Below are 17,189 nucleotides of genomic sequence, written 5' to 3'. Positions count from 1 at the left end.
ATTGAGGTAGATATGTGTGACACTCTGGCTCTAGGACTTTTGTATGTGAGCTAGAGTGTATGTTGTTTTGTTGGGGATTTGGGTGTTTTTCTATGTTGGTAGTTCTGTCGGGTGTATTTCTATGTTTGCAGGTCTGTGGGTTGTTTTTCTAGGTGTTGTATGTTGTAGTCAATGACTCCCAATCGGAGGTAACGAGTGTCAGCTGTCGGCTCGTTATCTCTGATTGGGAGCCATATTTAAACTGTCAGTTTTCACCTTTGTTTTGTGGGTTATTGTTCCAAGTTCAGTGTATTGTTCCAAGTTCAGTTGTGTCACTGAGGACTTCATTATCGTCATTTGTTGTTTTTTCGTGGTTGCTTTATAAATAAAGTCATCATGTTCACTCCACGCGCTGCGTATTGGTCCGCTCCTTCCGACGATCGTGACAGAATAACCCACCGTAAAGGAACCAAGCAGCGCGTCCAGGAACAAAGGGTCTGGACATGGAAGGAACTGGTGGAAGGAAAAGGGTCCTGGACTTGGGAGGAGATCCTCGATGGGATGGATCGCCGTCCTTGGAGCGAGACGGTGGAGAGGCGACGGCGAGAGGAGCAACGGCATCAGCAGGGCCATCATCGTCGGAAGGACGAGAGGCAACCCCAAGAAATTTTTGGGGGGGGGCACATGGCTTGGGCGACGGAGCAGCAGGAGGCTGCCACAAGGCAGAGTCAGAGGGCTGCCAGGTTAAGGGGGCTGACGGAGGCAGAGAAGGGACGGATTCAGTGGGCTACCAGGTCAAGGGGGCAACTGGGTAAAGCAGGGAGGGAAAGCGTTGAGGCACGGCGTGAGGTACTGGGGTGTGTAACCAGTTCGGTCCGGCCCGTTCCTAGTCCCGTGGTGCAGCCAGTAGTGTGTGTTCCCGTGACGGTACGGCCTGTTCCGGTCCCTCGCACTAAGGATACGGTGCGCGTCGCCAGCCCAGCCCGGCCTGTTCCTACTCCTCGCACCAGGGATACGGTGCGCTTCGCCAACCCGGCCTGGCCTGTTCCGGCCACTCGCACCAGGGATACGGTGCGCGTCGCCAGCCCAGCCCGGCCTGTTCCTACTCCTCGCACCAGGGATACGGTGCGCTCGCAACCCGGCCCGGCCTGTTCCGGCCACTCGCACCAGGGATACGGTGCGCGTCGCCAGCCCAGCCCGGCCTGTTCCTACTCCACGCACCAGGGATACGGTGCGCTTCGCCAGCCCGGCCCGGCCTGTTCCGGCCACTCGCACCAGGGATACGGTGCGCGTCGCCAGCCCAGCCCGGCCTGTTCCTACTCCACGCACCAGGGATACGGTGCGCGTCGCCAGCCCCGCCCGGCCTGTTCCTGCTCTCCGCACTAGGCGTTATGGGAGTCCCCAGGGTCCAGCATGCCCTGTTCCGGCTCCCCGCACTAGGCGTTATGGGAGTCCCCAGGGTCCAGCATGCCCTGTTCCGGCTCCACGCACTAGGCGTCATGTGCGTTCCCAGGGTCCAGCAAGCCCTGTTGCTTCTCTCCGCACTAGCCCTGAGATGCGTGTCCTCAGCCCGGTACCTCCTGTTCCGGCACCACGCACCAGGCCTACGATGCGCCTCAGACGGTCAGAGTCTGCCGTCTGCCCAACGGGGCCTGAACTGTCCGTCTGCCCAACGGGGCCTGAACTGTCCGTCTGCCCAACGGGGCCTGAACTGTCCGTCTGCCCAACGCCGTCTGAACTGTCCGTCTGCCCAACGCCGTCTGAACTGCCCGTCTGCCCAACGGGGCCTGAACTGTCCGTCTGCCCAACGCCGTCTGAACTGCCCGTCTGCCCAACGCCGTCAGAGCCTTCCGCCAGACAGGATCAGCCAGAGCCTTCTGCCAGACAGGATCAGCCAGAGCCTTCCGCCAGACAGGATCAGCCAGAGCCTTCCGCCAGACAGGATCAGCCAGAGCCTTCTGCCAGACAGGATCAGCCAGAGCCTTCTGCCAGACAGGATCAGCCAGAGCCTTCTGCCAGACAGGATCAGCCAGAGCCTTCTGCCAGACAGGATCAGCCAGAGCCTTCTGCCAGACAGGATCAGCCAGAGCCTTCCGCCAGCCAGGATCCGCCAGAGCCGTCCAGCCAGGATCCGCCTGAGCCAGCCAGCCAGGATCTGCCCCTCAGTCCGGTGCTGCCCTTTAGTCAGGTGCTGCCCCTTGGTCCGGTGCTGCCCCTTGGTCCGGTGCTGCCCCTTAGTCCGGTGCTGCCACTTAGTCCGGTGCTGCCCCTTAGTCAGGTGCTGTCCCTTAGTCCGGTACTGCCTACTAAGCAGTTTGTGACTGTGGTGGGGTGGGGATCACGACCGGGGCCAGAGCCACCACCGTGGACAGACGCCCACCCAGACCCTCCCCTAGAGCGTATGCTGGTGCGCCCGGAGTGCGCACCTTTAGGGGGGGGTACTGTGACACTCTGGCTCTAGGACTTTTGTATGTGAGCTAGAGTGTATGTTGTTTTGTTGGGGATTTGGGTGTTTTTCTATGTTGGTAGTTCTGTCGGGTGTATTTCTATGTTTGCAGGTCTGTGGGTTGTTTTTCTAGGTGTTGTATGTTGTAGTCAATGACTCCCAATCGGAGGTAACGAGTGTCAGCTGTCGGCTCGTTATCTCTGATTGGGAGCCATATTTAAACTGTCAGTTTTCACCTTTGTTTTGTGGGTTATTGTTCCAAGTTCAGTGTATTGTTCCAAGTTCAGTTGTGTCACTGAGGACTTCATTATCGTCATTTGTTGTTTTTTCGTGGTTGCTTTATAAATAAAGTCATCATGTTCACTCCACGCGCTGCGTATTGGTCCGCTCCTTCCGACGATCGTGACAATATGTACATATACAGTGCCTTCAAAAAATATTATATACACTACCGGTCAAAAGCTTTAGAACACCTACTCATTCAAGGGTTTTTCTTTATTTTTACTATTTTCTACATTGTAGAATAATAGTGAAGACATCAAAACTATGAAATAACACTAATGGAATCATGTAGTAACCCAAAAAGTGTTAAACAAATCAAAATATATTTGAGATTTGATATTCTTCAAATAGCCACCCTTTGCCTTGATGACAGCTTTGCACACCCTTGGCATTCTCTCAGCCAGCTTCACCTGGAATGTTTTTCCAACAGTCTTGAAGGAGTTCCCACATATTCTGAGCACTTGTTGGCTGCTTTTCCTTCACTCTGCGGTCCGACTCATCCCAAACCATCTCAATTGGGTTGAGGTCGGGGGATTGTGGAGGCCAGGTCATCTGATGCAGCACTCCATCACTCTCCTTCTTGGTAAAATAGCCCTTACACAGCCTGGAGGTGTATTGGGTCATTGTCCTGTTGAAAAACAAATGATAGTCCCACTAAGCCCAAACCAGATGGGATGGCGTATCGCTGCAGAATGCTCTGGCAGCCATGCTGGTTAAGTGTGCCTTGAATTCTAAATAAATCACAGACAGTGTCACCAGCAAAGCAACCCCACACCATAATTCCTCCTCCTCCATGCTTCACGGTGGAAAATAACCATGTTGAGATCATCCGTTCACCCACACCGCGTCTCACAAAGACTCCAATTTGGACTCATCAGATCAAAGGACAAACTTCCACCGGTCTAATGTCCATTGCTCGTGTTTCTTGGCCCAAGCAAGTCTCTTCTTCTTATTGGTGTCCTTTAGTAGTGGTTTCTTTGCAGCAATTCGACCATGAAGGCCTGATTCACACGGTCTCCTCTGAACAGCTGATGTTGAGATGTGTCTGTTACTTGAACTCTGTGAAGCATTTATTTGGGCTGCAATTTCTGAGGCTGATAACTCTAATGAACTTATCCTCTGCAGCAGAGGTAACTCTGGGTCTTCCATTCCTGTGGCGGTCCTCATGAGAGCCAGTTTCATCATAGCGCTTGATGGTTTTTGCGACTGCACTTGAAGAAACTTTCAAAGTTCTTGACATTTTCCGGATTGACTGCCTTCATATCTTAAAGTAATGATGGACTGTCGTTTCTCTTTGCTTATTTGGGCTGTTCTTGCCATAATATAGACTTGGTCTTTTACCAAATAGGGCTAACCGCTGTATACCCCCCCTACTTTGTCAAAACACAAACTGATTGGCTCAAAAGCATTAAGAAGGAAAGAAATTCCACAAATTAACTTTTAAGAAGGCACACCTGTTAATTGAAATGCATTCCAGGTGACTACCTCATGAAGCTGGTTGAGAGAATGCCAAGAGTGTGCAAAGCTGTCATCAAGGCTATTTTAAGAATCTCAAATATAAAATATATTTTGATTTGTTTGACAATTTTTTAGTTACTACATGATTCCATATGTGTTATTTCATAGTTTTGATGTCTTCACTATTATTCTACAATGTAGAAAATAGTAAAAATAAAGAAAAACCCTTGAATGAGTATGTGTTCTAAAACTTTTGACCGGCAGTGTATACAGTTGATGTCAGATGTTTACCTTAGCCAAATACATTTAAACTCAGTTTTTCACAATTCCTGACATTTAATCCTAGTAACAATTCCCTGTCTTAGGTCAGTTATGATCACCACTTTATTTTAAGAATATGAATTGTCAGAATAATAGTAGAGAGATGTCACGATCGTCGGAGGAAGTGGACCAATGCGCAGCGTGATAAGTGAACATACTTCTTTTACTCCAGAACAAAACAACAAACGATACGAAACGTGCAGTCCTACGGTTACACAAACCAAACGGAACAAGATCCCACAACACACTGTGGAAAACAGGCTGCCTAAGTATGGTTCCCAATCAGAGACAACAAGCAACAGCTGATTCACGTTGCCTCTGATTGAGAACCACACCGGCCAACATAGAAACAAATTAACTAGAATATCACCCTAGCACACAAAACACAAAGAAACAACACACCCTGGCTCAACATAACAGAGTCCCAGAGCCAGGGCGTGACAGTACCCCCCCCCCAAAGGCTCAACATAACAGAGTCCCAGAGGGAGGAGAGACGCCCAGACATTTTTTAGGGGGGGGCTCACGCCGTGGACGACGGGGCAGCAGGAAGCCGCCAGGTTACGGGAGTCACTGGTCACCAGGGGGAAGGAGGATGTAGAGGCACGGCGAGAGGTACTGGGGTGTGTTGCCAGTCCGGTCCGGCCCGTTCCTGATCCCCGCGTAGGGCCAGTGGTGTGTGTCCCCAGTACGGTCCGGCTTGTTCCTGTCCCCCGCACCAAGCCTGTGGTGCGCGTCGTCAGCCCGGTCGGCCTGTTCCTGCTCCCTGCACCAAGCCAGTGGTGCGCTTCGTCAGCCCGGTTCGGCCCGTCCCTGCTCCCCGCACCAAGCCAATGGTGTGCGTCGTCAGCCCGGTCCGGCCCGTCCCTGCTCCCCGCACCAAGCCTGTGGTGCGCGTCGTCAGTCCGGCACAGCCCGTGCCTGTTCCACCGGTGCCTGGTCCGGCACCGGTCAGCTGCTCCACTCCGGAGCTAGAGCAATCCGCTCCACCAGTGTTCAGTCCAGCTCCGGCCAGCAGGGCCAGACCGGACCAGGGGCGCTTTGGGGGGTTTGTTGGAGGGTGGGGGTCAAGTCCGGAGCCGGAACCGCCTCCGAGGAGGAATGCCCACCCGGCCCTCCCCTGTTCGGTTTATGTTTGGCGCGGTCGCAGTCCGCGCCTTTGGGGGGGGGGGTACTGTCACGCCCTGGCTCTGGGACTCTGTTATGTTTAGCCAGGGCGTGTTGTTTCTATGTGTTTTGTGTGCTAGGGTTATATTCTAGTTAATTTGTTTCTATGTTGGCCGGTGTGGTTCTCAATCAGAGGCAACGTGTATCAGCTGTTGCTTGTTGTCTCTGATTGGGAACCATACTTAGGCAGCCTGTTTTCCACAGTGTGTTGTGGGATCTTGTTCCGTATGGTTTGTATTGTAACCAAGGACTTCACGTTTCGTATCGTTTGTTGTTTTGTTTCGTGTGATCATTCAAAAATAAAGTATGTTCACTTATCACGCTGCGCATTGGTCCACTTCCTCGGACGATCGTGACAAGATAATTATTTATTTCAGCTTTTAGTTCTTTCATCACATTCCCAGTGGGTCAGAAGTTTACATACACTCAATTAGTATTTGGTAGCATTGCCTTTAAATTGTTTAACTTGGGTCAAACGTTTCGGGTAGCCTTCCACAAGCTTCCCACAATAAGTTGGGTGAATTTTGGCCCATTCCTCCTGACAGAGCTGGTGTAACTGAGTCAGGTTTGTAGGCCTCCTTGCTCACAAATGCTTTTTCAGTTCTGCCCACAAATTTTCAATAGGATTGAGGTCAGGGCTTTGTGATGGCCACTCCAATACCTTGACTTTGTTGTCCTTAAGCCTTTTTACCACAGCTTTGGAAATATGCTTGGGGTCATTGTCCATTTGGAAGACCCATTTGCAACCAAGCTTTGACTTCCTGACTGATGTCTTGAGATGTTGCTTCAATATATCCACATAATTTTCCTTCCTCATGATGCCATCTATTTTGTGAAGTGCACCAGTCCCTCCTGCAGCAAAGCACCCCCACAGCATGATGCTGCCACCCCCGTGCTTCACGGTTGGGATGGTGTTCTTCTGCTTGCAAGTGCCCCCTTTTTCCTCCAAACAGAACAATGGTCATTATGGCCAAAAAGTTATATTTTTGTTTCATCAGACCAGAGGACATTTCTCCAAAAAGTACGATCTTTGTCCCCATGTGCAGTTGCAAACCATAGTCTGGCTGTTTTATGGCAGTTTTGGAGCAGTGGCTTCTTCCTTGCTGAGCGGCCTTTCAGGTTATGTCAATATAGGACTTGTTTTACTGTGGATGTAGATACTTTTGTACCTGTTTCCCCCAGCATCTTCACAAGGTCCTTTGCTGTTGTTCTGGGATTGATTTGCACTTTTCGCACCAAAGTACGTTCATCTCTCGGAGACAGAATGCGTCTCCTTCCTGAGCGGTATGACGGCTGCGTGGTCCCATGGTGTTTATACTTGCGTACTATTGTTTGTACAGATGAACGTGGTACCTTCAGGCGTTTGGAAATTGCTCCCAATGATGAACCAGACTTGTGGAGGTCTACAAATTTTTTTCTGAGGTCTTGGCTGATTTCTTTTCATTTTCCTATGATGTCAAGCAAAGAGGCACTGAATTTGAAGGTAGGCCTTGAAATACATCCACAGGTACACCTCCAATTTACTCAAATTATGTAAATTAGCCTATCAGAAGCTTCTAAAGCCATGACATAATTTTCTGGAATTATCCAAGCTGTTTAAAGGCACAGTCAACTTAGTGTATGTAAACTTCTGACCCACTGGAATTGTGATACAGTGAATTATAAGTGAAATAATCTGCCTGTAAACAATTGTTGGAAAAATTACTTGTGTCATGCACAAAGTAGATGTCCTAACCGACTTGCCAAAACTATAGTTTGTTAACAAGACATTTGTGGAGTAGTTGAAAAACGAGTTTTAATGACTCCAACCTAAGTGTATGTAAACTTCCGACTTCAACTGTATATTATATTATTCCACATTTTGTTGTGTTACAGCCTGAATTCAAAATTGATTAAATATGTTTTTTTCTCATCCATCTACACACAATAACCCATAATGACAAAGTGAAAACATGTTTTTAGAAATGTTAGCACATTTTTTGAAAATGAAATACAGATAAATCTAATTTACATAAGTATTCACACCCCTGAGTCAATACCTTATAGAACCACCTTTGGCAGTAATTACAACTGTGAGCCTTTCTGGGTACGTCTCTAAGAGATTTCCATACCTGGATTGTGCAACATTTGCCCATTATTCTTTAAATAATTCTTCAAGCTCTGTCAAATTGTTTGTTGACCATTGCTAGACAACCATTTTCAGGTCTTGCCATAGATTTTCAAGTAGATTGAAGTCAAAACTGTAACTTGGCCACTCAGGAACATTCACTGTCTTCTTGGTAAACAACTCCAATGTAGATTGGCCTTGTGTTTTATGGTATTGTCCTGCTGAAAGATGAATTCATCTCGCTGTGTCTATTGGAAAGCAGACTGAACCAGGTTTTCCTCTAGGATCTTGCCTGTGCTTAGCTCAATTCCATTTCTTTTTTATCCTGAAAAACTTCCCAGTCCTTAACGATTACAAACATACCCATAACATGATGCAGGCACCACTATGCTTGAAAATATGGAGAGTGGTACTCAGTGATGTGTTGGATTTGCCACAAACATACTGTAACACTTTGTATTCAGGACAAAAAGTGAATTGCTTTGCCTTTTACAGTATTACTTTAGTGCATGTTTTCGAATATTTTTATTCTGTACAGGCTTCCTTCTTTTCACTCTGTCAATGAGGTTAGTACTGTGGAGTAACTACAATGTTGTTGATCCATCCTCAGTTTTCTCCTATTACAGCCATTAAACTCTGTAACTGACACAACAAAGGGGTTGAATACTTTTTGACTCAAGACATTTCAGCATTACATCTTTCATTAATTTGTATATATTTTGAAAAACATAATTCCACTTTGACATTATGGGGTATTGTGTATAGGCCAGTGACGAAACATCTCAATTTAATCCATTTTAAATTCAGGCTGTAACACAACAAAATGTGGAAAACGTGAAGGGGTGTGAATACTTTCTGAAGGCACTGCAGGTAGGGATAAAGTCACTAATCAACAGGATAGATAATAAACAGTAGCAGCAGCTTGATGAGTCAAACGAGTTGGTGTAAAAAGGGTCAGTGCAGATAGTCTGGGTAGCTATTTGGTTAACTATTTAACTAACTATTTAGCAGACTTATGGCTTGGGGGTAAAAGCTATTCAGGGTCCTGTTGGTTCCAGACTTGGTGCATCGGTACCGCTTGTCGTGCAGTAACAGAGAGAACAGTCTATGACTTAGTTGGCTGGAGTCTTTGACAACATTTAGAGCATTCCTCTGATACCACCTGTTATAGAAGTCCTGGATGGCAGGGGGCTCAGCCCAATGATGTATTGGGCCGTACGCATTACCCTCTGTGGCGCCTTGCGGTCAGATACCAAGCAGTTGCTATACCAATCGGTGATGCAACCAGTCAAGATGCTCTCAATGGTGAAGCTGTATAACTTTTTGAGGATCTGAGGGCCCATGCCAAATCTTTTCAGCCTCCTGAGCGGGGAAAAGTGTTGTCGTGTCCTCTTCACCACTGTGTTGGTGTGTGTGGAATATGATAATTCCTTAGTGATGTGGACACCTAGGAACTTGAAGCTCTCGCCGCATTCCACTACAGCCCTGTCGATGTGGATGGGGGCGTGCTCGGCCCTCCATTTCCTGTAGTCCAAGATCAGCTCCTTTGTCTTGCTGACGATGAAGGAGAGGCTGTAGTGGAGTGCAGCGTAGAGGCTCCTCCCTATAGGCTGCTTCATCGTCGTTGGTGTTTAGTCAGCAAACTTATTGATGGTGTTGGAGTCGTACGCGGCCATGCAGTCGTGGGTGAACAGGGAGTACAGGAGGGGACTAAGCACGCACCCCTGAGGGGCCCCCGTGCTGAGGGTCAGCGTGGCGGATGTGTTGTTACCTACCCTCACCACTTAGAGCGTCCCTTCAGGAAGTCCAGGATCCAGTTGCATAGGGAGGTGTTCAGTCCCAGGGTCCTGAGCTCAAGTGCAGGGTCAAGTGCATAGTCACCGGTAGACAGGCTATCGGCGCGTCACCCACCACTTTGCAATGTGAGCTGGAGGCGGTATGTATTTTGAAAAATGATACTTAATTGTTTGAAACCTGAACGTTTTACTTCAAATTATGAGGCATGTCTCACCTTGCTTCAAAGTAGCATAGGCAAAATTCGACTTATTTTATAAAGACTTCCATCAAATGCCATTGAAACCAGCATTTATGTCCTGTTCTATTGGTTTTCATATCAACTTTCTTTCGTGGTCCAGAAGCCAAAGGCTTAATCCTAGTCATATTAGCATACCGTCCTAATTGTTGAATCTTTAGATTCTAACTGAGATTTTCATCTCTGTCACATATGGAACCGCTCGCATCAAGTGCGCTGTTTAGAATGGTGTTTTACCGTGAATTGCGTTGTTTGTAAATTACGTTTTATTGGCTGCTTCATTACAGGATTTATATGTTCTGTTAAGATGAATTACATTAATCAAAATGTGATTTCTGTCATTCTGAGCACCGTGGGTGGGCGCCCAATGTATATGGGTCCGGTAAATTTCTCAAATTCTCGGTAAATTAATATCTTCCGGGTCACGTTGTCCGGCGCTACACTTTCCCAACATAAACCCTGACACACACACACACACACACACGCAAACCACAGTCCTCCTCCATAGCCAGCTGTGTATAGAAGGAAGGCCAGAGGTTGACCTTCAACCTTGCCTGAGGCAGAGAGGGAAGGGCAGCCAATCCCTGTCCAGGCAAGGTGACGCACCATCCAGATCAACAGAGTGTGAGTGAGAATGTGAAGGAGAAGGCACCATTGAGGAGAGTGTGTGTGTGTGAGAGAGTGTTGTGTGAGAGATGCAGAGTGTGCGCGTGTCCAGAGCTCAGTGTGTGTGTGTATGTGTGTGTTTAGAAGGAGTTAAATCCACTCACCGGCAGCAATGGGGGATTGTCTCTCGTCCAGTAGCTGAATGGCAGTGCTGGCCAACACAACACTGTTATTCTCCTTCCCTAGGATACAAACAGAACACACACCATCAGTCCCCTTGTCATCGCTACAATACGCAGTCCAGCAGGGTATCTACATTATGTACTGTAGTAAGAATTTGACCACGGCAACCCCAGAAAGTAAATAGAAGGTCACCCGTATTATTAGAGTGTGGTTTACTGAGGCACTCCCTGAGGCAACAGCAGGCCACTCAAAACGTGTTCTTTCAATAATACTATTGGAAGGGCACTGGTTTTTCTGAGTGTGTGTGTGTGTGTGTGTGTGTGTGTGTGCGTGTGTGCGTGTGTGTGTGTGGCAGCTCGTTATAACATATCCAATTTCAACCCATAGCAATCAGCCCTGTCCACAAGAACACAGCCCATAATTAATAAGAGAGAGACAGAGAGAGAGAGAGAGAGAGAGAGAGAGAGAAGAGAGAGGGAGAGACAGAGAGAGACAGAGAGAGAGAGAGAGAGAGAGAGAGAGAGAGAGAGAGAGAGAGAGAGAGAGAGAGAGAGAGAGAGAGAAGAGAGAGAGAGGAGAGAAAGACAGAGAGAGAGACAGAGAGAGAGACAGAGAGAGAGACAGAGAGAGAGCGAGAGAGCGAGAGAGAGAGAGAGAGAGAGAGAGAGAGAGAGAGAGAGAGAGAGAGAGAGAGAGAGAGAGAGAGAGAGAGAGAGAGAGAGAGAGAGAGGCAGAGGGAGAGAGAGAGAGAGAGACAGAGAGAGAGAGAGAGAGAGAGAGAGAGAGAGAGAGAGAGAGAGAGAGAGAGAGAGAGAGAGAAAGGAGAGAGAGAGAGAGAAGAGAGAGGGAGAGAAAGGGGGAGGGAGAGAAAGAGGGAGAGAGCGAGGAAGGAGAAGGAAAACAGGGAAATAGGGAGAGAAATAACTAGAAAAAGCAATGGTAAGGGAAACATTGATTTGGTTGAATGCAATCATCCTCCGCAAAATATGTGTGTAATGGAAATGGTTTATGTTAGGTAATAACCATTTACATATCAACTTATTCCCATGTTCGCTCTCAGGCATTTGGCTGCAATATCTTACCAACCACTAAAAACAACCCTCTAAACATCTCTCTACTTGGGGAGTTAAACAGGAAGGACTGTGTGTTTATTCTAATGAGCGTTCTTTCTCCCTTGCTGTGTTTGAATCACTCATGTAATTTCTCCAGTGGACACAGGGTGGAGCAGTTCTACCAGATTATACAGTGTGTTCAGACCCTGGCTGTCAAAGGGGGACTGTTTAGTGATATATTCCCATAGAGGACAGGCGTATCTACCTGTGTTGAAGGGGAGAGAGTAGACAAAGGTTCCAGGAACCTGTTCTGCCGCTCTCTTGTACCACAGGGGAAAGTGATCGGCGTTGAACACCCCTTCTTTATCTTCAGCTGTCAGGAAATCTCTTGAAACAGACAGGAAAAATAGGTGATGAAACAGGAAACAGGAAACTGGACAGACACCGTGAGAGGACCAACTATTAACAGTCATTACAGGAGCACTAACTTCAGGGAATTGGGGGGTAGCGCGTTGCGGACCATTCACCTGTCAGTGTCAGCCTGTGTGGGTGATGAACTTACTGATTGGTCAGCCTGTGTATGATGAACTTGTAAAGTGGTTATCCCACTGGCTATAAGGTGAATGCACCAATTTGTAAGTCGCTCTGGATAAGAGCGTCTGCTAAATGACGTAAATGTAAATGTAATGAACTTACTGATTGGTCAGCCTATGTGTGATATACTTACTGATTGGTCAGCTGGTCTGGAACCACAAACAAGTTGATTCTGGAGAGGCCAGTACGTGTGCCCAGGTAGGCTATCTCCACGCCCTTATCAGAGTTCCTGGAAATCAGACATGCAATAATACTCATGTAATACTACAGTAATACATCACACAGTAGATAAAGAATGAGAGTACCGGACAGCTAAGAGTATCAGTAGTGTAAAACCATGTTGAATACTAGAGGGCGATATGGAGGAAGAGGTTGTGTGTGTGTGTGTGTGTGTGTGTGTGTGTGTGTATGTGTATGTGTGTGAGTGTGTGTGTGTGTGTGAGAGAGTGTGTGTGTGTGTGTGTGTGTGTGTGTGAGAGTGTGTGTGTGAGTGAGTGTGAGTGTGAGTGTGAGTGTGAGTGTGAGTGTGAGTGTGAGTGTGAGTGTGTGTGTGTGTGTGTGTGTGTGTGTGTGTGTGTGTGTGTGTGTGTGTGTGTGTGTGTGTGTGTGTGTGTGAGAGAGAGAGAGTGTGTGTGTGTGTGTGTGTGTGTGTACATACTCTGACTTGTTGAGTACCAGGCTGGTCCAGTAGGCCTCTAGAGGAGCTGTTACCACGGCATCAAACAGCACCTCCTGGATCAGTTCCTTATCACCTAGAATAGAATAGAATACAATAGAATAGACAGAATAGAACAGAACAGAACAGAATAGAATAGAACACAATAGAATATAACAGAATAGACAGAATAGAACAGAACAGAATAGAATAGCACATAATATAATAGAACAGAATAGAATAGAATAGAACAGAATAGAACAGAATAGAATAGAACAGAATAGAACAGAATAGAACAGAATAGAATAGAATAGAATAGAATCGAATGGAACAGAATGGAACAGAATAGAATAGAATAGAAAATAATAGAACCGAACAGAATCGAACAGAATCGAACAGAACAGAAGTGAGACAATACTGAGGTGTCAGATAGACAAGTAAAAGGACCAGTAAGGCATTTGAAGTCAGTTAGATGAGTGTAGGATGGAGAGAGAGAGTGAATGGAGGGAGGGACTTACATTTAAGGTGTGGTTCTCGTCCACTGAGGTAGAGTTTGATGGCTTCTATCTGAGACAGGTACCGATGCTCTGGGTGCTCATCTGTGTCACAGTATGTCCTGCAGTGGAAACACACACACAGTACTGTTACAACACACACACACACACACACACACTCTAACTAAACACACACACACATACACACACACACACACACACACACATTGTGTTCCTACCATTCATCTGCTAGTTCTACATCAGGGTGCTCCAGATCATGAAGACCTAGAAAAGACCAATAGATGTTAGTCTAAAGAGAGAAACCCCCACAACCCCCTGAAGGGAACACTCTATTAAACAACTAAAATGATAGGGACAGTGGTAGGAACGGGCCGCTGTTGACTGGTACACAGAGCTGCCACCACAAATACCATACTGCTTAAGTATCATCATCTCTTTCAGAATACTGGCTCTGAAATAAGAAAAGCGGTATGGGCCGATTTGAGCCCATACCGATACCTTTTCCATTCCACTTTAAGCATTAGATGGACTAAAACTCTGGTTTTCAGCTCTACTTTCATTTATAATTCATGTCCTGTGTGTGTCTGGTGAAAAATGACTCTCCTGAGTCGCTCTGACAGGACTGACTGGAGCAGTAAGAGCCAAGTCATGCTCCCAGGGCTCCACGCGAGACACGTGTTTATAAAGACATGCTTAGAGTCAGCATGAATATTAACACACATGATACTGGGCATGGAGCACAGGGAATACACATGATGGAGGAAAAACATGGGAGGGAGAGAAAGTAAGAGAGAGAGAGAGGGGGGAGGGAGAGATAAGGGGAGAGAGAGAGGAGAAATAAAGGGAGAGAGAGAGAGAGGGAGGGAGAGAGAGATAGGGGAAGAGAGAGAGAGAGAGAGAGAGAGAGAGAGAGAGAGAGAGAGAGAGAGAGAGGGAGTAACAGAGGGACAAAGCGGACAGGAAATAAAAAAGTATGTCTACCTTCTTCTACAGTGACGTTTCCTCTGAAGAAATATTTCCCATGGCCTCTGGACAGGGCTACCCCTAGACTGAAAACACACACCTCTATGAGAGACCTGTATACACACCATTTTTGCTAGAAGATAACAGAACAGCATAGAATGATCTAGCTACATGGCCTCACCTGAAGGGGGTTCCCTTGATGTCAGTGTAGTAGTAATCATTATGCAGTACCAGCACACGCTTCTGAAACACACAAACAAACACACATCATTATAGACATCGTATTTGTAATGTCTAAAACGTTCATACACACAACTTCACTCCATTCCAATGGCATACAGCCTAGCTTTATTCCCTCTTATCTGGCTCCCTCTAGTGGCAGGCTGGGTTTTTGCTCTAGAGAAACAACTATATCTTACAGATGTGCACTAGCTATATGTAATGTTATTCCCATAGATAATGTTGTCCTGAATGGCTCAGTTGTTAGAGCATGGCGCTTGCAACGCCAGGACTGTGGGTTCAATTCCCGGACCACCGATACGTAAAATGTATGCACGCATGACAGTAAGTCACTTTGAATAAAAGTTACATGCTAAATGGCATGTATTATTACATTGGTTGACCAGAAGAGCCAGAGAGACCAGGGAAGAAGGGGAGTGCCATCTGTCCGCTGAGTGTGTGGTTTAGTATTTAGCCAGTTTAACTATAAATACACGTACGCACACACACACACACACACACACACACAGACATACACACACACACACAGAGACACACACACACACACAGACACACACACACACACACACACACATACATACAGACACACACACACACAGACACACACAGACATACACCCACAGACACACACAGACACACAGAGGAGCGGTAAAAAAGGGAATCACTGGGCTGCTGTCGCTCTCAGATTTAGCAACATGTGCTCAGTAGAGATAAGAAGAGTCGCACAGTTACACACACACACACACACACACACACATTCACACACACACATACACACACTCTCTGACACACTCCGACTGCAGCCCCAGTGTGTGTGTGTGTGTCATCAGTGGGGGGCACAGGGGTGAATGAATCTCCTGGCACAGTACAGCACCCCTGCTGATTGTTTGCTCTGCCATCCCCAGACTCCTTCTCAATTGGTACATGTGAGTGAGTGTGTGTGTGTGTGTGTGTGTGTGTGTGTGTGTATGTGTGTGTGTGTAAGAATGTGCAACACATCAGAAGAAGTGTGTATGAAATGCACAATCTGGACCACAACAGTAAAGCTTGGCTTTTTAAACCTATCCCTGGTTAGGGTTGTTGACATTGTAATGTAGTGATATGATGCTCACATGCACACACACACACCCATACTCACACACACATGCACACACACACACACACACACAAGAACACACATGCACGCACACGCACACACGCACACGCATGGACGCGCACACACACACACACACACACACACACACACACACACACACACACACACACACACACACACACACACACACACACACACACACACACACTTACCCCTTTGTCCACAGTCTTCTTTACCTCCATGGAGAAGGTGCCAGTCTTCCTGTTTACCATGGCATTTCGCAGCTAGAGACACAGAACAGACAGTCCATCACAGTCACAGAGTTCACACTCACAGAATGTATAACTGAGCTCATACAGGTAACTGCCAAAATAAAGGAAACACTTGAGTAAATTAGGAATAAAAAGCATATTGAAAGCATGTGCTTCCACACAGGTGTGATTCCTGAGTTAATTAAGCAATTGACATCCCATCATGCTTAGGGCCATGTATAAAAATGCTGGGCAGACCATTATTTAGGCCATTATTTTGGTACCATGGCTATGCCAAAGGATCCTAGTTAATAATTATAACCATAGGATCCTAGTTAATAATTAGAACCATCAGATCATAGTTCATCATTAGAACCATAGGATCATAGTTCATCATTAGAACCATAGAATGATAGTTCATCATTAGAACCATAGGATCCTACTTCACCATTAGAACCATAGGATCATAGTTCATAATTAGAACCAAAGGATCCTATTTAATAATTATAACCATAGGATCCTAGTTAATAATTAGAACCATCAGATCATAGTTCATCATTAGAACCATAGGATCATAGTTCATCATTAGAACCATAGAATGATAGTTCATCATTAGAACCATAGGATCCTACTTCACCATTAGAACCATAGGATCATAGTTCATAATTAGAACCAAAGGATCCTAGTTAATAATTATAACCATAGGATCCTAGTTAATAATTAGAACCATCAGATCATAGTTCATCATTAGAACCATAGGATCATAGTTAATAATTAGAACCATAGGATCATAGTTAATAATTAGAACCATAGGACCATAGTTTATCATTAGAACCATAGGATCATAGTTCATCATTAGAACCATAGGATCATAGTTCACCATTAGAACCATAGGATCATAGTTAATAATTAGAACCATAGGATCATAGTTTATCATTAGAACCATTGGATCATAGTTCATCATTAGATCCATAGGATCCTAGTTCACCATTAGAACCATAGAATCATAGTTAATAATTAGAGCCATAGGATCCTAGTTAATAATTAGAACCATAGGATCCTAGTTAATAATTAGAACCATAGGATCATAGTTCATCATTAGAATCATAGGATGCTAGTTAATAATTAGAACCATAGATTAATAGTTCATCATTAGAACCATATGATCATAGTTTATCATTAAACCATAGGATCATAGTTCATCATTAGAACCATAGGATCATAGTTCATCATTAGAACCATAGA

At 46.1% G+C, this 17,189-nt stretch overlaps 1 protein-coding gene across 1 annotated transcript in view; it reads right to left on the bottom strand.

The window, feature by feature from the left end:
- Positions 1-17,189, bottom strand: part of cacna2d3a (calcium channel, voltage-dependent, alpha 2/delta subunit 3a) — a 293,663-nt gene that overhangs the window by 81,180 nt on the left and 195,294 nt on the right. The window contains exons 19-27 of the mRNA XM_041857104.2: positions 15,906-15,977; positions 14,539-14,600; positions 14,376-14,443; positions 13,613-13,658; positions 13,398-13,495; positions 12,883-12,976; positions 12,358-12,453; positions 11,896-12,017; positions 10,560-10,637 (exon numbers count right to left, since the gene is read on the bottom strand). Of these exons, the coding sequence (XP_041713038.2) occupies positions 10,560-10,637; positions 11,896-12,017; positions 12,358-12,453; positions 12,883-12,976; positions 13,398-13,495; positions 13,613-13,658; positions 14,376-14,443; positions 14,539-14,600; positions 15,906-15,977 (736 nt within the window). The remainder of the gene's footprint in view (positions 1-10,559; positions 10,638-11,895; positions 12,018-12,357; positions 12,454-12,882; positions 12,977-13,397; positions 13,496-13,612; positions 13,659-14,375; positions 14,444-14,538; positions 14,601-15,905; positions 15,978-17,189) is intronic.

Source organism: Coregonus clupeaformis, chromosome 30 (genome assembly GCF_020615455.1).
Source record: "Coregonus clupeaformis isolate EN_2021a chromosome 30, ASM2061545v1, whole genome shotgun sequence".
Lineage (NCBI taxonomy): Eukaryota > Metazoa > Chordata > Actinopteri > Salmoniformes > Salmonidae > Coregonus > Coregonus clupeaformis.
This window is presented reverse-complemented; position numbering and strand designations above follow the sequence as displayed.